Source organism: Mustela lutreola, chromosome 9, assembly GCF_030435805.1.
Source record: "Mustela lutreola isolate mMusLut2 chromosome 9, mMusLut2.pri, whole genome shotgun sequence".
Taxonomy (NCBI): domain Eukaryota; kingdom Metazoa; phylum Chordata; class Mammalia; order Carnivora; family Mustelidae; genus Mustela; species Mustela lutreola.
In genome coordinates, this window is record NC_081298.1 from 66,398,955 (window position 1) to 66,426,349 (window position 27,395).

At 41.8% G+C, this 27,395-nt stretch overlaps 1 protein-coding gene across 3 annotated transcripts in view; it reads right to left on the reverse strand.

Annotated features, from left to right (window-relative positions):
- SOCS5 (suppressor of cytokine signaling 5) overlaps positions 1–27,395 on the reverse strand; it is a 116,682-nt gene that overhangs the window by 31,742 nt on the left and 57,545 nt on the right. For 2 of the 3 annotated variants that reach the window (XM_059134553.1, XM_059134552.1), the window contains exon 2: positions 22,855–27,084. The exons of the other annotated variant lie outside the window; for it this stretch is intronic. In XM_059134553.1, the coding sequence (XP_058990536.1) occupies positions 25,462–27,072 (1,611 nt within the window). In that variant the 5' untranslated portion in view covers positions 27,073–27,084 and the 3' untranslated portion in view covers positions 22,855–25,461. Of the gene's footprint in view, positions 1–22,854; positions 27,085–27,395 lie in introns of those variants that run through there. 3 annotated transcript variants of the gene reach the window in all.

The following is a 27,395-nucleotide window of genomic DNA, read 5'->3' on the forward strand; positions in this document are numbered from 1 at the left end:
GGTTACATTTTTAGATCAGTAAGTACAACCAGATGTGTGGATGGGGCTGAAGAAACACAGCAAACTTTTGAGAGGTATGCAGGGCCCTTCGACATGGCCTGTTTCTCTCATCTCGTCTCTGGGGAAATGAGTTCATGACTGGAAAAAAGAAAAGAAAAAAATGCACAGGTCTAAGTGCTCTCCAAATGAGTACCAGGTTCATGTACCCCTGGCCAAGCAGGGGGCCTGGTCCTGCATTCGTGCACCCATCTCTCAGTGATGGCAGACAATTGCCAGGTGCCTGACCCAGTTCTCTCTCATCTCAGTCCAACACACAACCATGAAACTGATGAGGAAAATGCAGGTCAGTCTGGCTTAGTAATTTGGGCAGAGTCACACAGGTAGGCAGCAGCAGGGCTGAGATTCACAGCAGGACGATTGGACTCCAAAGTCCATTTTCCTTAGACCACCACATCATCTCTTTAGAGCAGTCTCTCACTCCCCAGGAAGGCACTGGTGAGGGGTGGGAGACCTGCCAGGCTCCAGCAAGCTGTGGAGGCTCTATCCCAGGTAACAGTGGGAAACACCTTCCAGCAGTGTTGGGGCAGGCAGTGATAAGGACACAGGGGGGTAAAAAGTAGAAGTCAGTCCTGAGGAATTCAAAACCAAAAGTGAGGCAAAACACAGGAGCATCTGTAAGTTGTGAATGGCACATTTCACTACACAATCACGCTTCAACTTGCTTTTGGGGAAGCACTTAAAGCAAGTGCTTTAAAAGTTCTGAACTGTGACCTAGAGTAATGTGGGAAGCATTTCAGGTGGAGGGATTTAAGCTGCATCTTGAAGGGCAGGAAGAATTTGGAGAGGGAGAAGGTTATGAAAAGGTAAGACGCTGAGAGTGTGTAAAAGGGCTGCAGCACAGAAGGGGATTAAAGGGGTGGTATTGGGGAGATGAGAAATAATATGTATTAAGCACTAATCATGTGCCATCAACTGTGCTGGAGGGCTTCTATGTATTAGCTTATTAACTTCAGTCAATTATATTTAGTTTTAATTTACATGTAAGAAAATACATACATTTTAAGGGTACAACATAGCCTCAGTGACCTGTGCAATAATATCAACCAGTTTGATGTCCATGAAATTGGAATTCCAGATAGACAAGAGGAAGAAACAGAAAAAAAAATGTTTCAAGAAATTATGGCCATATTTTTCCTTCAAATTTGGTGAGAACTATAAACATATAAATCCAAATGTGTTACACAATATGATTGAGTTTCTGAAAAACAGTGACAAAGAGAACATCTTTAAAGCACCCAGAGAAAAAAGACACATTTTGTACAAAGGAACAGAGAAAATTAATCACGGACTTATTATTAGAAACTATGCACTCCAGAAGACAGTGGAATGCGTCTTAAAGTGTTGAAAGGAAAAAAAAATGTCAACCCGGAATTTTAAATCTAGCAAAAAAATAATTCAAAAGTGAAGGTGAAATGATGACTTTTTCAGACAGATGAAAAGATGAGGGCATTTGTTGCCAGTAGGCCTGAACTTAAAAAATATTACAGTTCTTCAGGCAGTAGGAAAATGGTGCCAGATGGAAAGCTGGATCAACACAAAAGACTGGAGAGACTGGGAAATGGTAAATATGTGGATAAAAATAAAAGACCTTTTTATCCCCCCTCATTTAAAATTTTTGCAAAAAAAAAAAAAAGATTTAAAGCAAAAGAATGTATTGTGGGGTTAATAACACATGCAGCAATAAAACATCTGACAACAATAGTACAGAGTACAGAGGGAAAATGGAAGTATGGGAGGTTGGGAGGTTCTGATATGTGAAGTAGTGTAATATTATTTGAAGTTAGGTTGTGATACATTTATTTCAAGCTCTAGAGAAGCTACTAAAAAAAACAAAATGATATAGTTAGCAAGTCAATAATGGGGATAAAATGGAATACCAAAAAAGTACAATTAATGCAAAAGAAGACAAAAAGAATAAAAAGGAAACAAAGAACAGATGGGACAAATAGAAAATAAGTAGCCAGATGGTAGATATAAACCTGACTCTATCAATTACATTAAATGTAAATGATCTAAACTCTTTCCCTTGATGAGCAGATAGCTTTCAGAAACAGACTCTCTCCCTCTTGAGGTGGGACTCTTGCACTAAACCCTCAAGGATCGAAGTGGAAGGGATGGTGACTACTGGAAGGGAGCCTTGACTCAACTGGCTCTCATGGGAGCTGGGACCTGAGATGGGCAATTTATCCTGAGCTAAGGCTATACTCCCCATTTTTCCAGGAACTGGGTCCTCTAGCTGTTGGCCCCTGGCTCTTTCAGGACCTCAGCCCACATGTGATCATCATGGTAAGCATGTACTTCTCTCCCCTTTCGGCACCACAACCTTCTGCTTTGGCTCCCATTTCCAAATGTCAGCAACCTCTTAGTTTCTCATACTTATGCCCTGAAATCTTAGCGTGTCCTGGATCACCTTTTTTTAATCAGGCCACGGCTCAGAAGAGGTAACCTCAGGTCAGAATCCCATGCTGGTAGGTAGTTGTACCTGTAAGGGGAGGAGGGGCAGATTCTCATGGGAGTGGGCCATTGGAGAGTGAACAAGATTGGCCTTACATTAAAGAATTCACAGAAAAAAAGTTTCCATGTGGCAATAGCCAGACTTAGACCTTGAAGGCCTGAACATGAGCTAAAAGAACATTAGTTCACATTGTCCTTCTTGCCTTCTTGTAGAACTGGGCATAAGGTCATAGGATCCATATATGACTCTCTTATTAAAGATCTTCCTTTATGTATGATTCCAGCAGAGAAGTTTCATAATTTGCTTGGTTAATTCCTCACTTTCCTGGGAGGGAACAGAAAGTTAGAGTGAAATGCTGGTCAAGCCAAATTGCAATTCCCTGCAGGTGTTGGACATGATAAACTGGCAGGTGTTTGAGTAGAAAGAGCATTGATCAACCTCCCCACCCCAAATCAGGAGACCTCAGACTCCCTCTGGGACTCTGAGTTCTCCCATCCTTAGGGCCGGCCCTGCTCAATGTGGGGGCTGAGCAGCAGGGTGAGGCCTGGAGGGATCTGGAGTCAGCAGAGTTGGGGTAGGGCCCCTGCTTCCAGCTCCATAGACAGCCCTGCCAGGATGGCTTGGAGCTGTTCCCTGGCCTGGGACCACCCCTGGGAAGCAACAGGCTACAGGCTCTGAGATAGGGCATCAGAACTGCTGGAAGGGTCACAGAATTCTGCCAGAGCTAAAGCTGACATGGCCTCAGAGCAGCCCATGGAACCTGGGGTCAGGAGACTAAGAAGCCCAGCCCTGCTCAAGAGAGCCTCGAAGTGACCACACTTTCTTATTCCTGCTTTCATCATATTAACCCAGGAATAACCAGTGTTTTCAGCATCCTAAATCACATATTTGGAAGCTGCATCAGGCTAGAAAAACACAAAACCTACAGAGTTGGCCAGGTTCAGATTGCCTTCAGACTTGTCACACTTGATCCTGTATTCAGCCCCATGTCACCAGGTTGTCCTGCCTCAACAAGGCCAGATACTGTCGTTGTCCTTGTTGAGACACCAGCCAAGTTCCAATGTTCTAGCCAAATGTCGCCATCTCCAGAAACACTTGCAAGAACTTAGACTTGGAAATCGGCTTGGTAAAGAGAGCTTGACAGAGAAATCCAGCCAGCTGTAGGGGGTGGGGGACTGGGTGGGCAGGGGCTGTGGAATCAAGGTGGGCAGGACTGCCTCGGGCCTCAGATGGCCATCTAGGTGCCTCTAGGGACTTGATCTCTGCCCCCAGGGGGACAGGACTATCCTGACTGGCCCCACCTCAGGGACTAAACCCTCCGGGTCCTGCAGACCTCCCTGATTCCAGCATGTTGTAAGATTGAGTGAGGCCACATGCCAGCCTCTGGGGGAGCCCTCACCCACTCTGGTAGGGTGCTACCTACTATAATTGGGTCACCACAGCACATTAGCCAGCCTGTCAGATACGGGAATACGACCCCCTTTGCCTTACTCACTGCACCAGACTATTAGATCAGTGCAAAACAGAAGAGCTGTGCAAATATCCATGCACTGAAAAAAGGTAACGATAGCACCTGCTGGAAAGACATTTAACCTGAAGGCCTTATTTTGTTACTCACAGCATTTGCCTGCAAAAAAGTCAAGAGGGATCTCCTTTCCCTTTTGCTATACTAGACACCAGATGAGATGTCTTCCCCCTTACTTTGTGGAAACTGCATCTCACCAATGCATTTGGTAAAGGAAACCAGCCCTGGTAGCTACTGTGTGCAGTAGGTCATGATTGTGGTTATGGTTATGGTTAATTGTCTTGGGGTGGGCTAACCACCTAGAAATTTAGAGCATGTATGTAGCAGGAGAGCACTTGGACAGTCTCCAGGTGGCTGGACGGGTAACATAAACTCGAGAGCGGCCGGAGGGGCCAACGTTTTCTACCTGGCCCCTGACTCAACCCTGGGGCACAGAGCCCACACAGGCTCTGCCAAGGGATTCCTCCAAACTTGCTCTAACGGCCTCGTCCGCTCCTTCCTTTTCTCCCTAGCAGTGGTTTCTGTTTTCCTTGAGCAGTTTTGGTTAGATTTATTCCTGGGTACCTGATTTGTTTTTATTCTATCCTAAGTGGCATTTAGTTTTAACAGAGAGAGGTTGGCCATTTGGGAAGCTGGCAGTCTGGTCCCTGACTTGAGGCCAGTTTGGGCCCCCAGAGGAAGCAAGCTCTCAGGCCACCTAGCTACTCTTTCTGCTTCATTCCTTGCTGGTGATTTGAGTTTCATTCTGCTATCATTTCCTTCTGTCTAAAACAAAACAAAACAAAACTGCCTTTAGCATTGCTTTGTGCTGGGGCCAAAATCTCTTAGTTTTCTTTCATCGCGAATGGCCTTATGTTGCCTTCATTCATGAGGGAGATTTTTGCCCGATAGAAAGTTTTGGGCTGACAGATTTCCTTTTCGCCCTTCGAAACTCTTGTTCTCCTCTCCTGGCCGTCACAGTTTCTAATGAGAAGTCAGCTCCTCACTCAAGAGTTGTTCCCTGTATGTAAATGTTGTTCTTTTCTTGTTTCTTCTGCAAGGTTGTCCTTTGTATTTGGCTTCCGATAGTTTGACCATAAAATGCTTTAGTATATAGCCCCCTTGGTTTCTCTGAATACTCTGAAGGTATATATTTATGTTTTCAACAAATTTGGGAAATCTTCAGCCATCATTTCTACCAGTTGGGTTTTTTTTTTTTGTTTCCCCCTTCCCTATTTTCTCTCTCGTGTCCTTTTGGAATTTCAATGACACCTATTTTAGGCTGATATTATCTGAGAGATCTCTGAGGCTCCCTTTATGCTGTCAATCTTTCAAAAAAACAACATGGGGTGCCTGGGTGGCTCAGTCGGTTAAATCCTCTGCCTTTGGCTCAGGTCATGATCCCAAGGTCCTGGGATTGAGCCCCACATCGGGCTCTCTGCTCAGCAGGGAGCCTGCTTCCTCCTCTCTCTCTGCCTGCCTCTCTGCCTACTTGTGATCTCTCTCTGTCAAATAAATAAAATCTTAAAAAAAAAAAAGAAGAAGAAGAAAAAACAACTCTGGGTTTCCTACTGGATAATTTCTAATGATCTATCTTCAGGTTCTCTCACTTCTCCCTCTGTCTCCATTCTGCTGTTAAATTTATCCAGTAGATTTTCTAAGTCCAGTAGATCAAGGAGTTACCTATTTTTGTTTTTATCTACATGCTGAAATTTCCTGTCTTGATTCCTTGTGAGCATACTTTCTTTTACTTCATTGAAGATAGCTTCCGATAACTGCTTTAAAGTTCTTTTCTGCTAATTCCACATCCAGTTCAGCTCTGTTTTGTTTTGTTTTCTGGTTGTTGTTGTTTTTTTTGTTTGTTTGTTTGTTTTGTTTCTTTTTTAGGGGGGTTGCTATTAATAATTTTTTCTCTTGAGAATGTGTTCTATATTCTTGGTTGTTGGTATGTTGGGTACCTTTAGATTCCTGGACATTATGAAGGGGAAATTACAGAGACTCTGGTTTATGTTATTTTATCCTGATGAGTCTTATTTCTTTTCTTTTTCTTTCCAAAAAAATTCTTCCTTCCATTCTTCTTTTTCTCTTTTAAAGAGGGCATGTATCTTTGTTGGAGTCCAACTGCAACTGACGCTTCCTTGTTCAGCACTTCCGAGCTTAGCTGAGCTCCTCTGTCTTCTGCAGGGCTGCTGTGGCTTTGCTCCACGCACCTGTGATAGGAGGCAGGCAGAGTGTGGGGAGCCTCCCCCAGCATGTGTGCTTCCCCTGCCCTCAGGCTCTTATGTCCCTGGAAGGACAGCACATCATCTCCCAGCACCCCCAGCACCCCATAGGCTATGCTGACTGCCTGGCCCTCATCTGGAAGCTGTGGAAATGGAATGTCATTCACACAACTCCCCTCCCACAGGTGTGGCCTCCCGCCACCATCTGCCTGCTTCTGTTCACTCACAGTGCCTTCAGATAGTTGTCTTTTACTTTAGTTGGGAATCATTTGTATTCTGTTCAGAGTTTCCAGCTACCACCTACGGGGGCAGGGAGGTGGTCAGGTAGGGTCTTTCTCAGGCAATACCAGCAGTGCAAATTCTTCTTGAATTTAAGTTTCAGCTTCACCAATTTCTAGCTCTGTGACCTCAGACAGCTGCCTCACTTCCCCAAGCCTTGGTATGCACATCTGTAAACTAGGATAATAAGAGCACTTGGCGTAGAGGGTTGTGTTGCGGATAAGGACAGATAAAATGTATGTCTGGTGTGGAGCGATGAAGGAAGGGCAGCTCTTGCTGAACTCTGCATGCTCCCGAATGGGGGGGAAGTCAGCTGATTCCGTCTTCCCAACCAACTAGATGCGCATCTAATGAGCAGCGACTGTGCGCCCAGCACCAGACGGACAGTGAAGACCTTGCAGTCAAGGAGGTCACATCCTAGTTGAAACCCAGGGGGCAGAGCACAGTGGCACAGGGCCTCAGGAAACAGATGCCAAGTGCTGAGGAGAAGGGGTGGCAGGGACTCACACATGAGGACATGGTCTTCCTCAAGAGTTGCATAAAGCTCCTTTTTCTGCTTGGGAAGGCAATTTCACCATGAGGTTTTCAGTAACAGGCCCTTGCGGTATGAATTAACAATCTCATTGGCTGGCAACGAATACATTGGTGCCAGATGAGCTTCTCAGACACATTTTCCCGAACCTCTTGTGTTTCCTGGTCCTAGTGGAAGGCCTCCCCTGCAGCTCCCCACCCCCACCCACACAGTCAGACATCTGTCATACCTGTGACACCTGCACGGGAGGGAAACTCTACCCACCTCATGTCCCACATGGATACTCTCAAACATGATTTAGCTGGGCGAAGAGCTGAGGTCATCCCTTTACTACCCTCGGGACTCACACTGAGCCAGGCCGATGAGCAGGTGGCTCCCCGATTTGGTCCATTCGGGCTGCTCTAACAACATACCACAGACTGGGTGACTTATAAGCAGCAGACACTATGCTCACTGTCGGAGCCTGGGAGTCAGATCAGGGTCCTAGCACGGCTGGGTGAGGGTGGTCTTCTGGGTCACGGACTTCCCCACAAGATGGACAGAGGCTGCCAGGAGGCTCTCTGGAGCCTCTTTTATAAGGTACTAACCCTGTGTATGAGGACCCTACTCTCACAACTTGCACTCCTCCTAAAGACCCCGTCTCTGAATACCATCACCTATGCCCGTTAGATTCCAACATAGGAACTGGGTCGGGGGTACTGACATTTAGACTGTCCCCTCCCCAAATGCTGTGACTTGGGGCATTGAGAGACCCACTTGTCCCTCCCCATGTCTCCTCTCTCCTGAAATTGCTGTGAATGGTTTAGAAAGGAAAGGCAGAGGATTGCCTGCTAGTAGGGGCTCTATCCTTAATTCAGGGAAGTCATACTACTTGCTTACAGATGTTGAATGTCACAGCTGGCAGAAGATATGTCTGGAAATCACTCTTTAGACTTCTCCCATTTGTTGGGGATGCTTTGGCCACAAGACATCAAAATAAGTAAACAAAACAGGACAAAAACAAGTTCCTTCAGTAGGGATGGAGCACGTGCATGGGGGGGGGGCAGGGAAGCCAGTCATTCAACTTCCTCCAGGCTGACATGTATGTGTCAGGCACTGAGACGGGGCTGGTGACACACAGGTGACCTAGGTTCCATTCTTGCTCTTCAGGCTTTCACCACTGGCTGAAGTGTCTGGAATGAAAAATCAGTGTGGGCTCTCATGCAAAAATCTGTTCCAGTAATGGAGGAACAACCAGAAGACAAAGGGAAGCTGGAGGGGGTGAGAGGTGTCAGAGAAAACAGGAGTGTGGATAATGGGGCCTGGGGCTGAGCAGTGCTTTGCCAGGCAGGTGGGGCTGAACGGACAGAAGGAAGGCCAGGGTAAGGACAAAGAACAGTAGGCACGGAGACAGGCCGGAGAAGTGAGTGGTGTTCAGGGCTGTGAGAATCCCAGAGTGGCTGGGGCGCCAAGCGCCTTGTTGGGGAGAGCAGCAAGAGGAGGTGGTGGGAAGGTGGTCAGTGGTCAGACCACAAGAGGCCCTGGTGTGTCAGCCCAAGGGATCTGGATTGCATTCATTGCCTGGGCCGTCAGTGGGGCAGCGGTCTGCAGAAGTGATGCCTGGGAGCTGAGGTGAGAGGGCAGGCTGGGGGAAAGGCAGGCCTGAGTAACCAGGCCAGGGCAAGTAAAGGAGAGGCGGGAAGAGCATTGGGCACGGCCTGCCACACAGTCAAGCTTAGGGCTGTTCCCCAACCTGAGATTGTTTCTTGGGATGAATTTTAGGGTGTTGCATTTGCTTGTTGTTTTATACAAAAAGCCTTGCCTAAAATAAAACACGTCACCATTTTGATTTACTTCTTGGCACCCAAAATAACCCATGTGGCAACACAGCACAGGCTCAGGGACTCTCTGGTCCAACTCCTGATTTAATGGAAGGTCTTTCAGAAAAGGCTTGACCTGGTCTGAGTTCCCTGCAAACGGATCCAGTGCAATCCAACCAGGTCATCTGCACACGACGTGGAAGGACAGAGTGTGTCTGTTGAGAAAGTGGCTTTCAACCTTCCACACAGAATAGTTTTGAGGTTTCAAATGGAATATTTTCCATTCTTACCAAGCACTACTTATATTTATGATTAGCACTGCTGAGGCCAAAACAGTGGTGCTGGCTGCAGGGATCTGAAGCTGAGTATCTGCCCTGTAGGTCCCTTTTTAAGCAAACAGCACCCCATCTCCCGATCAGGCTTGAGAGCCTGTTGCCGCCGTTCACAGTTGTGATATATGCAAGTGGCAGCGAATGTCCACAGTGATCAGTAAGTTAGTTGACTGCATCTGTTTATGTCTTGCCTTGTTCTTCTGAACAAATGATGTGTATTGAGGGTACTTCAAAAATGGGCAAAAATTACATTGGGACAAATGGGAAAAATTAAAAACTTTGCCATTATAAATTTTGTTTTGGCACCAAAGATTTTCATTAGAGGAAAATAATAGCTGTATTTAGAATAGATAAGCCAACAGGTTGAAAACACAATTTGCTGATAATTGGTGGATGGTGTACTAGTGAGTGGAGGAAAAATATGGAGTACTATGAAAATATGGTGTACTATTGAATGGAGGAAAAAAATATGACATGTATCCATAAGCATATACGCATATACATAAACACACATACACACACACACACATATTGGTATCCAGCTCTGAATGAGAGAATGTTAAGGGTTAAATTTCTCAGAATCAGATACTGAGGCAGGACTTGGGGTGCAAGATACTCTTAGGGATCCACATCTGTGAAGGGAATAGAGAAAGGATGGGACAAAGGGAGACAATGCAGCAGGGAGCTCTGAAGCGAGTGAATGCCATCTCACAGAGTTGTCTAAAATAGCTTTGCCGTTTTTGTTTTGTTTTGTTTTTGTTTTTCTTAAAGTAAACTCTACACCCAGTGTGGAGCTTGAACTCATGACCCTGAGATCAAAAGTGGCCTGCTCCACAACTGAGCCAACCAGGTCCCCCCAATTTTTTGTTTGTTTGTTTACTTAAAGAAATTATTTAAAAAAAAAAATAGCTGCCTGTGCCTTTACATTCCTGCCTCTCAGTTACTGATTGGAAGGGCATGGCCTCGAGTATGGCGGCTCCTTACAGCTGAGGCCCACGCTGAAGGAGCTGGCCCCCGGGAAGCTGACTACTGCCCAGGCTGCCCCTAGACGGGCAGCAGCTTCCTTCGAGGACAGGGATCTAGCTGGTACATCTCGTCTACCACAGGACCACGGTACCCTTATACTCTTGGTCATTTTCATTTTGACTATCTTTTTTGGCTGACTATAACTCACTCTGGAGTCTCCTTCCCACCTCCCGGTGCTGCCTCCCCCGTTTCTCAGTTCTCTTTCTATTCTTGCTTAACTGAAGGCGGTTTGAGGGTAGGACGGCAAAGAAGTTCCGGCCCTTTCCCTTCACCTCTCCAGCGCTGGATGTGGCTGTGTGCAAATATTTATAGTCTCACTGACCTCCAATCCCTCAGGCTTGGCTTCAGCCTCTAGTTCACAGCTTCTAGCTTCAATGCTTTTGTCCAAATCACGAATCCCCTGAAACAGGCCCCACCCTGCCTCTGTTCTCACTGCTCATAACCTACATTTTTTTTTTTAAAAGATTTTATTTATTTATCAGAGAGAGAGAGGGAGAGAGAGCGAGCACAGGCAGACAGAAAGGCGGGCAGAGGCAGAGGGAGAAGCAAGCTCCCCGCTGAGCATGGAGTCCGATGTGGGACTCGATCCCAGGATGCTGGGATCATGACCTGAGCTGAAGGCACCTGCTTAACCAACTGAGCCACCCAGGCGTCCCAACTCATAACCTACATTTGAGGCAACATTTAACCATACATTTTCTTAAATCCTTTGTTTTGTACACAAGTCTTTGCCAAAATTAATAATTGAGGAGTAGGGATATGTACTTTTTTTATTCCCTGAAGTGCCCAGATAGTACTACTAGGTGCTCGGTATGTTCTCCTCTATTTTGTATTGAACCAAAGGAAACTTTTCTTTAAAAGGTGTGTCCAAAAGGTAGAGCGGTTAAATTCCAGCCACACACAGTTTTGGCTGCCACCATTTCCTATCTGAAGGAAAATCAGTGCTTGTGGAAGGATCTGGAGGAGTGACATATGGGAACTTAAGTTCATTCATGTACCAACCAGCAACTGAATGAAGGGCTCCCAGAGTCATACCGCAGGTGGATGGAGTTACTGGATCCAAGTTAGAATCCACTGCTCTTGAACTCTTAACCTCAAGAGCCAGCAGTCATTTTACTCAAAGCATCAGCACCTGCTGTGATCCAATTTAAGATTCTACAAGGTATATCATACAAGGCAAAGGCAGCATAGTCCACTTGGCATATTTAAGATAATTTAAACTCACTCAAAACTGCTGGCTCCCTAGAGTGTAGTGTGGGGGCTCCTGCGGTTCTAAGTCCTTTTCAAGGGACCTGGGGAGTCAAAACTATTTCGTACTAATATTAGGACATTATTTACTCTTTTCACATTCTTTCTCTCATGAGTATGTAGTGGAGTTTTCCAGAGGACATGTGGTATATAATGACATTGCTCTGGCAACTAATGGAATGTGTGTTTTGTGTTTCCTAGAACTTTCTGAGGTGGTAGGTTGAGAGTATAAATATGTGTATTTTCAGACATTAACGAATCCAGCTTGTTTGCAATACCTGGACTACGCTCTTACTATCTTTCCTTATACCTGCTATAATTTCTATAACCTCATCATTGTCTAGTGTATTGTTTTGAAATCCCAAAGTTTTCCAGCCATCTCTTTGGAAACTCAGCAAGAAATGAGTATACTTTACTGTTATTTTTTGCAATAACTTTTTTTCAGAAACTTTTCAAATTTTAAAAATTGCATCTAAAACTTTTCTTTAGGGGTGCTTAGGTGGCTCAGTGGGTTAAGCCTCTGCCTTTGGCTCAGGTCATGATCTCAGGGTCCTGGGATTGAGCCCCGCATTGGGCTCTCTGCTCAGCAGCGAGCCTGCCCCCAACCCCCACTTTGTCTCTGCCCGCCTCTCTGCCTACTTGTGATCTCTCTCTCTCTATGTCAAATAAAGAAATAAAATCTTAAAAAAAAATAAATAAAAATTTTATTTAGACATCCTATTTTATTCAAAAATAAAATTCAGAAGTTATTTTTATTATCTTTAACGATGAATCAGTGGCTTGAAAACAAAGAAACAAGAAGACTCACTCTTTCAATCCTGCTCTGTGGCATCTATGTTCAAAGATACTGAAGAAAATGAAATGGAAGAATATCCATTATTTGATTCCTCTTCTCCTTTCCCAACGACATATCTACTTGAGGCCAGATTTCCTTCATATGTTTTAACAAAAGCAACATATTGCAAAAGATTGAGTGCAGAGGCAGATAAGAGTAGCCAGCTGTCTCTATGAAGCCAGATATTGAAGAGACTTTAAAAAATTATGATAATGTTGCTCTTCTCACTAAATTTCTATAAAACAGATTCACTTTTCCAAAAAATATTTGTGTTGATCTATTATGGGTTTATTATTTTTTAAAAATAACAAATGTATTTTAATTTGTCTCAATTTCAAAATAGTAAGTATTGATAAATCAACAAATAAAAGGTTTGGGGCAGTCGTCAATACCTTATCATAGAGTGTAATGGAGCCTTGAGACCAAAAAGTTTGGGCACTACTGCCCTAAACTGAACCTAGGACTTTAGGCAAATGGGCTCAAGTGACCTGAGGCATGCATCAGTTAGAGGAGGCACATGGTTGTAATTAATTCCAGAAAGAGAAAAGAGAACATAGCACAGATAAAAGTCCCAGAATTGCCTTGCCTGGACATCTGATGGGGACTACAGCAGAGCTTTTGTAAGGGTTGGGCCATGTCCTTTCTTAAAGAAGTCATTTATTGGACAGAGAGACATCCTAAGTAGAGAGAGATTCTTTTTTTCCCCAAGTTTTTGGTGTTTTTAGTCACTTAACATATTTAACCAAAAAACTGAAATTAAGTGTATCTTGGGTCACTCATTGTTATCCTTTCATTCAATCATAGAATAAAGTTATCAGGATCAAACACTATAAAGTTTTTTTTACCTAAAAGAACTAGAATCACCCAAGAGATGGGGACTATTCTTTTTTCAGAATTTTTCTGGTTTGATTGTATTTAAAAACAACAACAAACACAACAACAAAACCCCCCGTGGTATTAGCTTTCTTGCGCTCAAAGAAGAATCCAATGATTTAAGGTGGATTTGAGCTTCGATTCTAAGAATTGTAGTCCAAGAAGTCTGTTTTGGAATACCCTCCATTCACTTTGAACTTCCTTCCCCTGCTGACAGGCTTGGGAGAAGTTTGTGCCCCTGCTTTGAAGACCACACATGCTGCTTCCCAGGCCATGATGCAAGCGCCAGACAGACACTGGAAGTCAAAATACCACTTTCCTTGGCTGGATCTGAATTACGGTTTCAGAGACATTCCTCAAATGTGTAATATAGATTTCAGAACACTCCATTAGAAACTGCTCCAGTGTGGGTCCCAAGGAAAAGATTCTAAGCATCTTGCCTTCAGAGAACAAAAGCACCACTCTGGATGGCCATCGGGGATACCCAGGAACATGCAGGAGTGACAGCTACGCAGTCCTTCACCTATGTTGCACTGTCTCTGGTCTCTTTTTTGGGAAAAACTTTGGTATGAGGTAAAAGCACTTCCCTCCTTTAACAGCTGCACTATAGGTCACACAAGGCCCCACATCCCAACAAAGGGGTGGGCACTTCAACTTCAAAGCAAAAATGGTGTCTTCTAAACCATTAGCATTTTGAGAATCAGAAGATGTGAATGCAGTCCCTTTATGGATTTTTGTTTAAGATTTACTTGTTCATTTGAGAGAGACAGAGACAGAAAGATCAAGGGGAAGGGGGAGAAGGAAAGAGAGAGTTGCAAGCAGATTCCATGCTGAATGTGGAGCCCAACACAGGGCTTGATCTCAAGACCCTGAAATCACGACTTGAGCTGAAGCCAAGAGTCAGATGCTTAACCAACTGTGCCACCTGGGCACCCTGATCTTTTTATGGTTTAAAGGGGGCATGAGCAGAATGATACAATAAGGCCTGGAAAGTTGAGTCTCAATTTCAAAGTTAACAAAATGAGAGACTTTTTACTATGAGGCACTCAGCTAATTAAGTCATAAGGTTAGAATAAAGCACAATGACTTTTTATTCATGTTTTTGACATAAGGCAAGGTAAAATGAGCATTTACACAATGCCATCTTGTTCTTCAGTTCCTTCAAATGGAAGATAATAAAATTTTAGGGCAAAAGACTACATTTTATACATTTGAAATGTACGCACAATAGATACTTAAATTATTTTTGAAAATTCATTCATTCTTTCAACAAATATTTACTGAACGTATGTCATGAGCCAAGTAGTGAGCAGGGCACTAGGCACATAACCAGGAAACAACGTCTTCGCCCTCAAGAAGGTCACACTAACAGCCAGCAATGATTCCATGTATAAAATGGGGGAGCTGTCAAACTAATTAGATGAAAGGGGACACTAGGGAATTTGAGATTTCCAGAAATCTCAATCATGAAAGGCACCACATTCGTTTTCAAATCCCCAGGCAGCAACTGATGACCATGTGGATTTCCCACAGGATGACCCGATTATGATCATTTGTGTTGGTGGTACAAGACGGGTGCAACATGTCTTAGGGCATTAGGCAGTCATGCCCCATGCCCTGTGTGTGTGTCCAGGTCCTATGGTTTCAGCCAAGATTATAACACGGAATGGTACATTCGGAGAATAAGAATTAATGGAACTTTTTTCTATGTGTACTGCCACATTTCTACCGAAATGTAAAAACATGAACTAAATTTATAATAACTATACTTCTATTAAACCCAAGGATAAATTCTTTTGCTTTATGGAAGACTGGAACATCTTATGAGCATTGAAATAAAATCTGAATAGAATTATGGTTGGCTTTATTCTATCTGCTTCCCAGTAATTTTCCGTGCAAGAAGTTTTATAGATTTTCTTCCCCAGGAAGATTTAGAGATCATGTTTCAACATTTAGACTATGTCCTTCAATAAAACCCCACATTAAACTAGCAGTATATAGGAGAACTACTGGCTGAATCTACATTTTGGCCAAGATTTCAGAAAAAATACCAATTTTGAGATAGCACTCTGGATTTCAGTTCTGTATTTGTACTAATGGAATAATAATGATGGATATAAGGGTAAAGGAAACAATCAGAACATTTACTGAGCACTTACTACATGCCAGCCACTATAATGCACACTTCTCAAGGACCATTCAACATAGTATTTCCACACCACGATAAGGCAGTGGATAAGGTAGATGAAGCAGCCACGCCTGAGAAGTCAAGACGCTTACCTGTTTAGTAGTATGTAGTTGAGCAGAGGCACACCCCAAGTAATCTGACAACAGCTACACAGCTATGAAATAAATGTGAATTCTTTAGAAGGATGCTATGTAAAGAACTTCTTTCAAGAAGGCCACAGTGTCTCGTGACAAGAAGCAGCAAAGGCCAAGAGAAACTGACTTGACCAAGACATGAGAGGAGGCTCCTGAACCTGAATGTTAGCCTTTCCAACCCCACCAAATACCAACTCCCTAGAGTCTCATCACATCTCATACAAGGTTCCAAAGGCACGGTTTTCCTTCTTCTTCTTTATTTGAGAGAGAGCTCACAAGCAGAGGGGAGGGGCAAAAGGAGCAGGCTCCTGGCTGAGCAGGGAGCCCAACACAGCTCCATCCCAGGACCCCAGGATCATGACTTAAGCCAAAGGCATACGCTTAACCTTCTGAGCCACCCAGGTGCCCCTACCTTTTCCTTTTTTAAAATGACTTTCAGTACCATGTAACCAGGGTCTGTATTTTCACATATAGTTACCTCCAACTCCGTGACTGCTGCCTTCGTGTTTCCAGCATTCATCTGTCCTGGTGCTTTTCCCATTTGCCACAGCAAGGCCATGAGGTTAGTTATTTTCTTAGCTCTTTTTCAAAGCTACCTGGATGGCAGCTTTGTGCCCAAACCAAAAAGAACACAGACTCGGCATTTCTTCCATTCCAACATGAACTTCTGAGTCCCCTTGAATCTCTTCACTCAGTTCACAAGGACTGAAGGACTAGTGACCCTGTATTAGTCCACTAGGGTTTTGGTTCAGTGAACTGAGACTATAACCACAATCCATGTGAAAACATCACACCATACTTGTAATGTTTCTCCATTTCCAAAGCAGCATTCTTTTGTGGCTTCAGTGGAGTTCTAAGTAGTTTTAAGGTGTTAGTATAAAACACTTTTTTGTACTTATATTATGTATATATCTTCTTTGTATTAGAACTCACTAGAAGCTACCCCCAAAGCTGGAGGGGTGGGGAGAAGCATGCTTTAAAAAAATCTCAACATATGCAGGAGGAAGATGATTTAGACACTATGTATGAAAACAAGATTAGAGAAACAAACGGAGGGCGGAAGTAGAGCTGTGTCTATTTGGTTTTATCACTCAGAGGGCCCTGTATTCTGAATATTCAGGCAGAAAACACAATCTACATCTTCTGTATCTCTACTATTTGTATTATACTCGGAAACAACTTTTTCAAGTTTCAGATTTGATGTATTTCCAGTTTTCTCCTTTTAATGAAAGATCCTCCTCCACCTTCCTTTAAATACCTAGTTGTACTTTTAGCATTACTACAGTGGTGGGCTTCGTCTTAAAGGGCAAGCTTTTTAAGAGGAACTATTTTTATAGTCACCAGCCTTTGCTACATAGCTATGGCAGACTTAAAAGTGATCCAAATGCATTGGAAAAGGTATCCAACCTACTACTAGGAAGTATTTTGATTTAAACATAACACACACATCGTCGTTTTAGGTAAGCAGCTGATAAATGAAGAAACTGGCAGTGGTAGCATGTTAATGGATGATGGGAAAGCTCAGTTATCTGATTCTTATTACACTTTGCCTTTTCTGAAAAAGGCAGAACAAATGCTGGCAAGAAGGCATCCATGGTCCAAATGCGTGAAGAGATTCTAGAGAAAAACACAGATGCTATAAATATGTTCAAATAGCTTGGCCTAGGTTAATTTTTTTCCCAGAGAACTAAGAGTCTCTAAAAAAGGTCTCTGAAGGCTGGGTCATTAGAGATGTTGAGGAAAACAGAAGGTGTACTGGAAGACCAGAGAAAGGCAATCTCTGTATTTAAAAGAGAAGAAACAGATGGTTCCACAAACTGCAGACCAATGAAACTGACACAATCTTGGGCAACATTCTGGCAGGGATTATTAAATGTAGGGCCTATGAGAACTTAGAAAGGAAGGTGATAATCTCCGGGAACTAGCAAGGGCTCACCAAGAACAATTCATGTCAGATTAACCTTACCTTCTCTCATGTTATAAAATAACTTAATAGATTATATAAACAGAGCAATCTAGATTTTAGAAAGAAATGCAATAAGGTTGTCATTTTTCTGTCAGTAAATTGGAGAAATAAAGTGGTTGTTCCTTCACTCACTCATTTAACAAATCTTTATCTACTCTGTGTTAAGCACTCTGCTAGGCACTGAGGATAAAAATCAAACAAAACAGACATGGTCTCTGTTCTCAGAGTTTCTCAAGAACCAAAGAGTTTCTCAAAACCCAAAGACTCAAAATATATGCAAGTTTTTGTAATAAAGACTATGAAGGAAACAAAGGCAGGGCAGAGATAGAGAATACTATGAGGGAACTCTCCTTTAAATAGCATGGTCTCTCTGAGATGACATTTAAGTTTAGGTGTAAAGAATAAAAAAAATCTATCTTGCTATGTGGAAGAATGGGGGATGAGAATTTCACAAGGGAGCAACATGCACAAAGGCCCTGAGGTAGGAGAGAGACTGGAGCGTCTGAGCCATTGAAAGGCCAGTGGGACAGGAGAGCAGCGAGTAAGGAGCAAAGGAGGACTAGAAAAAGTTGGCGCAACAGGCAGGGCCACTCCCCAGATAACGAACTGGAGAACAGGAGACTCTAGTGGCCTGTTCTTTCAACACTTTTACCAATGGTTTAGAATCTGTTTTTATCAGTCGTTGGAAATCTACTGTCCTCTTGAGATGTCAATAAAAAAATGAGTGTTGGAAGAAACATCAATTTGGCTGACAAAATTAGTATCCAAAAAGTATAGCAGCTAAGGACTTAGGTTCTGGCCTCAGACCTTATTTAAATCTAGCCCTGACTTTCACTCTCTGTGACCTTGGACCAATTACTTAACCCCTCTAGGTTAAGAATCAAAGACATGTAGAGGATTATTTACCAGGCAGCTCAGGTAAATCTTATGTACTACACAATAAACCATCGGCTGCACTAGGTTATATATGGTTTCCTGGGCCTGGAAGCTCTTCTGGCAGCTTTCCCTTTATTACTGAGTGCATCATCTAGCCTCTGACATAGTGTTTATAGATCAAATGTGGCCCTTACCTTTGTTTTTGTTCATGTCACCAATAAACTATACTGCCTCCCAGACTATCTTACTGTTGGAAGGATGAGAAATTTAGCAGAGCCAAATTTTAGAAATTAATTCTGGCCTTCTAATCTTCATCATTCAGGAAGAAACTGCTGTAAGTTAAGACAATGTTTTAAGGATAGGATTTGCAAATTTATATCATCCACAATGTTGGAACTATTATACCAAAAGATTTCTCTATTCCTGTAATGTTAAAATCCAACATTGTCTCAATTGCACATAAGAGCACCTAAGAAATATTTACAGAATTAGATGAGAACGTTTTCAATAATTATTACAGTTCAATTTTAAGAGTATCTTAAGGAGTTTAAAAAAAGCCCTATAAATTTCAATAATTCATTTTAAAAATAGGAACAATGAGAGGTAGGCTTAAATGCCTAATAACATGTATTTTAAAACAGATAAGATTAAACCATTTAGTGTAATGATAAATTTACCTGGTTAAAAAAATTCCCTAAATCTTGGGTTTCCAGTTAGAAAGGGTTGCTTAGTAAACACCTAGAGAAAGAAATGTTGGGTGGTAATATTATACATTCCTAAAGGTAATCTTGACTACTAAACAAACATCCAATGCAGCTTTCACTTACTAAAATTAACCAAAAAACCTACATTAGTCACAATAGCATGTGGCAAGTTAAATGCACTGACTCCCTCTTCAATCTCAGCATTTTTGTCAGATAAGAAAAATTTTTTTGATGTTCCTTTAACTTCTACTTAATTTTCGCATTTTCTCTATGAAAGTGTATCTAGGAGTGATGAAGTTTCTCTTATTTGATCAAATATTTATTCACTTTTTGCATTAAAAATGTGCCTTTCAAAAATATACTCCCCATATTTTGCTTTATTTAAAAACAGATAGGATGCATATTATATTAAATGGGACATACTAGCTTGGCTTCCTCATGATTTGCTTGAATTTGGAGAAACTATGACAAATTTAACTCAAAATCTCCTAGGCAAGCAAATCGCTTGCCTTTCTTTACCCCAAAATGTTTTTTTTTCCCCCTCTTGCAACTGCTTTCAGATGTACTCCTCAGTTTAATGCCTGTGTTAGCAATCTGATCAAGGCAAATTTCACAGGGCTTCCTGACTCTAATCTCTCCTGGTTATAACCCATTTTACAGCTGCTGGCTTAATTTCTAATACTATCTTAAGAATCTAGATAAATTTAGGCTCTTCAGTATGGCACATTCAAATGCCACAAACAACAGATTCTTTACCTTCATCCTGCTCCTCATCAGTTGCTAGCGACCACTACACTTCCATGCCTGGCTTCCTCATCACCCTCTGCTAAGTCCAATTATTAGACATTCTTGTGATCAAACAGACCTGACACCAAATCACTCTGCCTCCACTTAGAGTCCTCTGTTTTTCTTATCAAGCATGTAAGCAGGTTTTGTCTCATTACTTTTTCCTTGGTCTATTTCCAATATATTCTCATCATTACACATTTCTGTATTTGTCTGTGTCCTAGCTTAGAAGTCCCATGAGGCAAGGGATCTCCTACCGAAATTTATTTCAAGAAACCATCGGCGACTGGGCCTCTACACTATCAGTTACTCTAACCACTGAATGATCTGCCTCAAGAGTTGAAGGTATGTAAGAAGCCTAGGTCCCTGCTGAATCAGGAAAGGAGTAGAATCTGGAGCACATCTGTATACCCTCTCAAAGTAATTTGAGGCCTACAACTCTCTTTCTTCTGCTTTATGTTCTCATCTATCTGTATCTATCTTTATCTTATAAATTTTCAAATCTTTTGCTGTAAAAACTCATGAAAAAATAATGGAAGGGAACATAATAAATGTTAACAGCAGTCACCTCTTGGAAAATTACAAAAATGGAAACTGGGAATGGGTTGGGGTTGGTGATGGGAACAGGGTTGGGGTTGGTGATGGGAAATGATAGAGAAAATGATAACATGGACTGTTTCTTAAAATTTTGGGGGCACTGATTCTTTATAATCTTCAGTACTTCCTAAATGTTCCATAACTAACATAAAAATCTACACTAAGACACACAAGTAATTTGACATGGGAAGCATGACAATCAAATCTGGCATGGATAAAATTTTAAAACTGAGTGCAAGGTTTATGATTTAGTATTTAAAAACTTACTGAAAGGCAAAATCCTCTACGTTTTTAGATTTTCAAAAATATCTAATGATACAGAAACTTGAATTGACAAACCAAGATAAATGTTACCATAATTCTCCCCCTGAAGAAATACTTAACCCCATGCAAAATTTAGTTGTTGCCATCCTGTCCTCTGGTTTGAAATACTATCCATATAGAGACTCCCCTCTTCCTGACCCCCCCCCCCCCATTCTACATGCATATATCCAACTGCCTGCTCAAAGTCCAATCTCAACCTATCCAAGGCAGAATCCAATCTACACCCTCCAATTTGCTCCTCTACTGGTTTTCTGAAATCTCAACTAATAGCATCACCATCTTTGCTCAAAATCAGGGTCATTGTTTCTTTCTTCCCATCTAATCCATCACCAAATTGTCAGCTTTGCCACCAAAAAAGGCATCCTGAATCTGACTTCTCCCTACAACTACCAACCCAGTCCAGGCTCTCACCATCTTTCACCTAGATGACTGTAAGTCTCCCTTATTTTATCCCATTATAGCCTGTTCCCCATCTACTAGACAAATAGCAAACCCTGTCACTCCCTTGCTTAAAACCCTCCAATGGCTTACCATCGCATTCAGAATAAAATCTAAATTCCTTTCTGTGGGCTCACAGTCCAAGCAGTTAGGCCCTTGCCACTCTACCTTATCCCCTGCCATTCCCCACCACACTCAAGGGACTCACTTCAGTCTTATTGCATTCCCTCTCGTCAAATAAGCTCATTCCTGCTTGGAGACTAGTTTTTTTGTTCTTTCCTTCAAAATGCTTTTTTTATCTTGGTGATTTTCTTCTCATCATTCAAGGTCATTATTTCCCCAGTGACCTATAACTTTGTTTTGTACCCCAACGTATAACCATCACCTGAGATGGTGACTGGCACATGGGTCCTCAGTAAATATTTGTGAATGGGTGGTTGAAAAGCAGCTAAATATTCAATCAAGCTTCCTGGGCATGGAAACAGTTGTTCCGAATGATCCATACTTTTGCAATGGCAACTCCTCCCCCGTCTCCTCTCAAAAAGACCCCGATAACCAAGCATCTACCAAAAAATCTCCAACCCCAAATCTTAGAATCTGCCACAATTTAGAAGTCTGTGTTCTGTATGAGCTGTGCAAAAACAGGAAACAGAGCCTGAGCCTCACAGATATGGAGTGTTTATGTATACACACATACCAAGCAGGACTGTCCCCTTTGGAGACTTTTCACCTTGAAGCCAGCCCTGTGTGTGCATGTGCTGGGCTACAGAATAAGCGGAGAACTGGTGTGAGTTCCCCTGTGTTAACACACTCCGAGACATGGCTCTGCCACCTCTCCTGTGAGAGTGCTGACTCACTCACAGCCTCTGTGCCTCTACCAAAAAGCAGCTTTATAGTTTTTTTTTACTACAAAAATAAAGAATTAGTCTACTAAGACCAATCTCAATAAAACTGACCAAACTAGTGTTCAGTGCCAGGTAGCAAAGGCAACTTGAGATAAAAATGAATAGCAACCAGATCAAAATGGTCAAGTAAAAAGGCTCATAAACTCTGAATTTTGTCAAAGTGAAGCAAAGAATTCAAGTTCCAATTTTTGTGGCTCAAGCCATTATAAATCTTATGTAAACCTTCCAATGGACCATAAGAACAGGAACAGTTTGTGGAGTATGATTATTTGGGCTCAATTATTGTTGAAGAAATATACATTTAACAATGACTCTTAATAACTATATTTATATCAAGCTGTTTCTTCTTCAAATATTTTTTACTGTGTTTAGCTAGGAAATACTGATGCATGTTTTCTTGTTTTGAGTATATTATAAATGTGACTGTATCAGCAAAACTAAACTTTAGGTGGCTAATCAAATTTGAATAGTACAAGAATAGTGTGTGTGTGTGTGTGTGTGTGTGTATAGAATAAGGCCTCTATATGATTTTAAATGAGATGGTGATAATATTGTTTAAAGTAATATTAACATCATACGTGTGTGCATGTGTGAATACAGATATACACAGATAAAGAGAGATAATGAATGAATTAATGAATGCATGCAAGAAAGAATGATAATGGATAGGAATCAGACCAACCTTTCCTTGCATTGTTAATTACTTTACTATGAAGATGTTTCCAAACTTCTAAAGAATTTCCTGGTTTGTATTAAAACGCACTTCAAAAAGACCATGAAAACAGATATTTAGTTGACAAGCTACAATGGGGTTCGGAAAAAGACACAATGAATATAGACTAAGGTGCAATATCATGCTGGTGATTTTTCTTTTTTAAAACGTAAGCCACTAATTTTTTGAGAAAAAAATTTTAAACCAAAGGTTGCATATTAATATTACACACAAACTGAAACATGTGACTTTTAGCACAGTGTATACATGCTTACATAAAACTCAAATATTTACACATTTAAAACAATTTCCATTTAACATATGAAAGTTCTGAAATACATAAAAGCATTAATATTTTCTATAAAACTACAATTAGAACATCAATTTGCTACAAGCATATAAAACATCAAGTGCTTTCTTGGAGTTTCAAGTTTCCTCTTTAAAACAAGATCTTGCTTGCATATATCATCTTTCTCCAGTAATCAGTAAGGACTTTTTTTCCCAAGAGATTATTTTCCAGATACATTATAAGCTCAAGAAAACGGACCCAACAATTATGCAATATAATTATGTCATAACAACTTAATTGCACATATGCTTTAAAGTAGGTTTGGATGACGTTCTCAAACACTTTGGTATATGTTCCTTAGGGACTTCTATTAGAAATAACAGGAATTTTAAGTCCCCTCAATCCCCATTTTGCTTTAAAAATGGACAAGTCTTTGGTTAAAGTTCTGTATTTTGGGCATTTATGATTAATAAAAATGGTCCCCAAACCAATAAATGGCGCTGATGTGATATCAGTTCACAAGACTTCATTTAACTTGTTTCTGATGAAGTGGAAGGTGGAAGGCTAAAGATATCCATTTATTATAACACATCATTGATAGTTTCAATCTTCCATTTATACGCAGAGAAATCAATAGGTGAGTCAGTATTTCTCTGTCATTTTGTGTTATAATCTAAACTGTACAGTAACTGCAGTAACTAGAGCTACTGTTCCACAGTATATGTGATGACGATTGGAAAGATGAGTAGCATTAAATTTAGAGTTAGCTTACCGAGAATAAGTCAGTATTAGACTGTACAGTAATTCTGCATTAACTATAGTAGGTTGGCAGGTAATGCTTATTTAAAAACCCCATACCATTCCATTTACAAGAGAAATTGTTGCAAATGTATAAAACAGCAGATATACAAGAACACCAAACATACTTTATTAGCACAAAAAAGCAGCCATAACAAGGCACAGCAAGCAGAAACGTACATTAGCAGTCAAAGGGTTAGTGTTGCATACAAATATAGCTTTTCTTTTTTGTAGCCTTGGCAATAGCCATCAGGATGTAAAAGAACTTTCTGTAGCAGCAGGTAAGGAAACCAAGGAGCACTCACCAGTGGTACAGAGCACATTAACAAAAAGACACAAAAATGGATTTGACTAGTGCAAAATGTCTAGGACAGAACTGTAAATTCAGTTCAATACTAAGAAGCAAACACTAGGACTTGGTATTACTTCCAAAATAGCTCACTTAATTAGTATTGCATAATATTCTAAGTGACAAAAAGGTGCTAAGTAAAGTTATTTACAGATACAACAGTTGTACAGTACCTTTTAAATCTGCAATTAGGGTTTCGGATTTTCCATTAGAAATTAACTGCACTGAAATTCTACAAATTGTACTTAAGCAATTCAGCTACGAGCGTTTACAACAAAGAGCTAAATAGTGCCGTCCAAATTGTTCACTGCAATTTAAAAATCATCTCAACATCAGCAACCACCGCTGTTATCATATACGGACTTGTTTGGGCATCTTCTAGTCTCACGTTCTTCATGGTTCACAAACGCATCATGGGCACAGGAAAAGATCCAACTTTAAATAATCAACAAGTAGACCACACATACTAACTTAAGAACTCACACACAGGACTACATTGCAGCTCTTCCCAATGTGTTTTACGTTAAAGCACTCATTCAAAATAAAATGAATACCTAAGGCCTTGAAATAAATCAACTACTAACTTTATAAGCCTGAACTTTTAAAAGCAACTATTTAGAAAACCTGGTTGGCTTAACAGTACCTTTTGCAGAAGAGACAGGAGACTGATTATAAACTCTATCAACACTTAAGTGAACTGCACTCTGCCCTTGTGGCCAGAAAATTGCATTTTTCTTTTTTCTTCAAGGAAGGCAGTCTTTATTTTTTGGACTTCCAAAGCTTGATCTATAGTAACTACAAACAGCGCTACTTTTGGAAGGTTATAGAAAAATTCTTAGAAAAAATAACAATTTCAAACATTAGTCACACTGTTGAAATACTCTTCCAATATTAATAATTTGTTCTTCAGTAAGAAATAGAATTCTTCATAACAAATGCCCCCGAGTTGCTTCACTCAATTCCAACAGTCATTATAAACCAAACCATTCGCTCGATCGACAAAATGCCTTCGCAGCCTTACTGAACACCTGTAGCTCTGTCCTCTGTTGTCTCAAATAGGCACCACATTTATCTGAGGAAGTAACAGCAGATCGCATCTGACAGATACTAACACTAAGCCTACATACTGCACTGAAAGACACCTAACACTGACACGTGTGCTTGCTATAGGTGTACTGTCTGGTGCACAGAAAAGCAGATCTAGATAAGGCCCACTGGGGGCAGGAGAGTTTACTTCGCCTTGACTGGTTCTCGTTCTAACCAGCGAACTCTAACTTTTTGCTTGTAATGATACTCTTTCAAAAAATCCTGCAACATTGATGGTAAAGGAAGCCCATCAATTCCATCATATGTAGTGCATCTACAGATTACTGCACGGCAGATATACTGCAGGCTAAAAGGGAAAGTCCTGTTTAGTGATATAGTAAGCAAGGGTTCAAAAAACATGCAAGAACTGGGATCTTTATAATGTTCCAAAAGTCCTGTTACAGTGGAGGAGTGAAATACACAAGGGTCGTGGGCGTCAAAACTAAAGTTGTGATTCCACTGTTCAATTCGGGCATGCAGGGACCTGTTGTAGCGACGGAAGCTCACAGAGAAGAGGTAGTCCTCTTGCGCAGAGTCCCTGAGCAAGAATGTGCCTTCAGGTTTCCCTTCAAGGAGGGCTTCCGCTTCGTAACGGTCCATCACTCCCCAGTAACAGGGATTCCCTGTAATCTGGAGCAAGTCAGGCACGAGGCAGTGTATGTAATCGATCTGCGTATGGACTTTCCAAGCTCCCTGTCTGCTAACGTGGGCATGGCTGTCTCCGGACACCTGACGTTGCTTCTGCCTACGTGACTGCAGACACAGGGTGGTAGTGTCCTCTTCTGAGTCACAATTAGCTTGTGGAATTGCACTACTGTCCCCACTTACTTCAGTCATTCCAGGAGCTAACTTTGGTCCCAGTTTATATAACGGATTAACCTGTGCGGTGGCTTCAAAGGTATGTATTTGTGCATTGGGCGGAGGGTCAACCCCCTCTTCAATACTGAGCCGTCTTCTCTCTCGAAGCCTATCTTCTTCATCTTCCGTGGAAACCAAGGATGGATCAAACGTATCAAAAAATGTTGAGTGTGGGCTCACAGGGGCTGTATGCTGTTTAATCAAATGCCATTTTTGGGCTAAATCTGAGCCAGCAGGAAAAGGGCATTTCTCAAGCATTAATTCAGAAAGGTGTATTTTTCTTTTATTAGAAAAGAGGGGTTTTGACTGCTTGCTGTAAGTTCTCATGGGAAAACACAAGCCTACAGTGTCCTGCAACCTCTGTCTCAGAGAGCGGCTCCCCACAGTTCTGCTGGACACGCTGTCCATGTCATGTACAGAGCTCACACCATACCGCCTCTCTCTCCTTTGAAGTCCGCTTCGAGTTCTACCGAACTTTTTATCAGTATCCAATGAACTCTGTGTCTTTGTGGAACAGGAATGTTTTTTCTTCCCACCCCATGGAGCATGCCGAGAGTAGGAATCCCTTCTTGCAAGTCTCGCTCCTGGGGTGACACAGGAATCATTATCCTTTTCAATGCTTATTTCAACAATCTGAGGAATTTCAGTGGCACAGTTTTGGTTTCTCCTTGAAGAATTCTTGGAAGGGCTTAATCCCAGTTGTAAGGCAACGTTTTCTCTTAAGGGACTGCTTTGTTGCTGAGGAGCCGAGTCTCCTGTACTGATGTTTCTCTCTTTCACAGACAAACATCTATTGGAGTTCATGTCCACATTTTCACTACGGCTCCCTCCCTCGTGACTGAAGAGATTCTGACACCTGTATTTGAAGTTATTCCACATCTTTCCCACTTTATCCATTGATTATAATATCTAAAGACAAAATAGGAAGAGGAGAAACTGGAGTTAAGGTGGTGCGTGCAAACACAACTGACAGCAAACCCCACGCCCACCCCGCAATTGGAAATTTTGGTGATGCTGGTCAGGAACGACCCCCCTTCCATGCCCTGCTGAAACAAGGAGGCAGACACTCCTGGGAGCTGCTGGTAGTCCTAAGGTCGCCGGCCCTCTGCCCTCCCGCAGCACTCAGTGCACCATTAGTCAGGCCTTTCCTCACTCCCCATTTCGTTTCAGGCGGAATACCCAGCTCTCGCAGGAAAAGAAACAAACCCTCTCAATTAAAC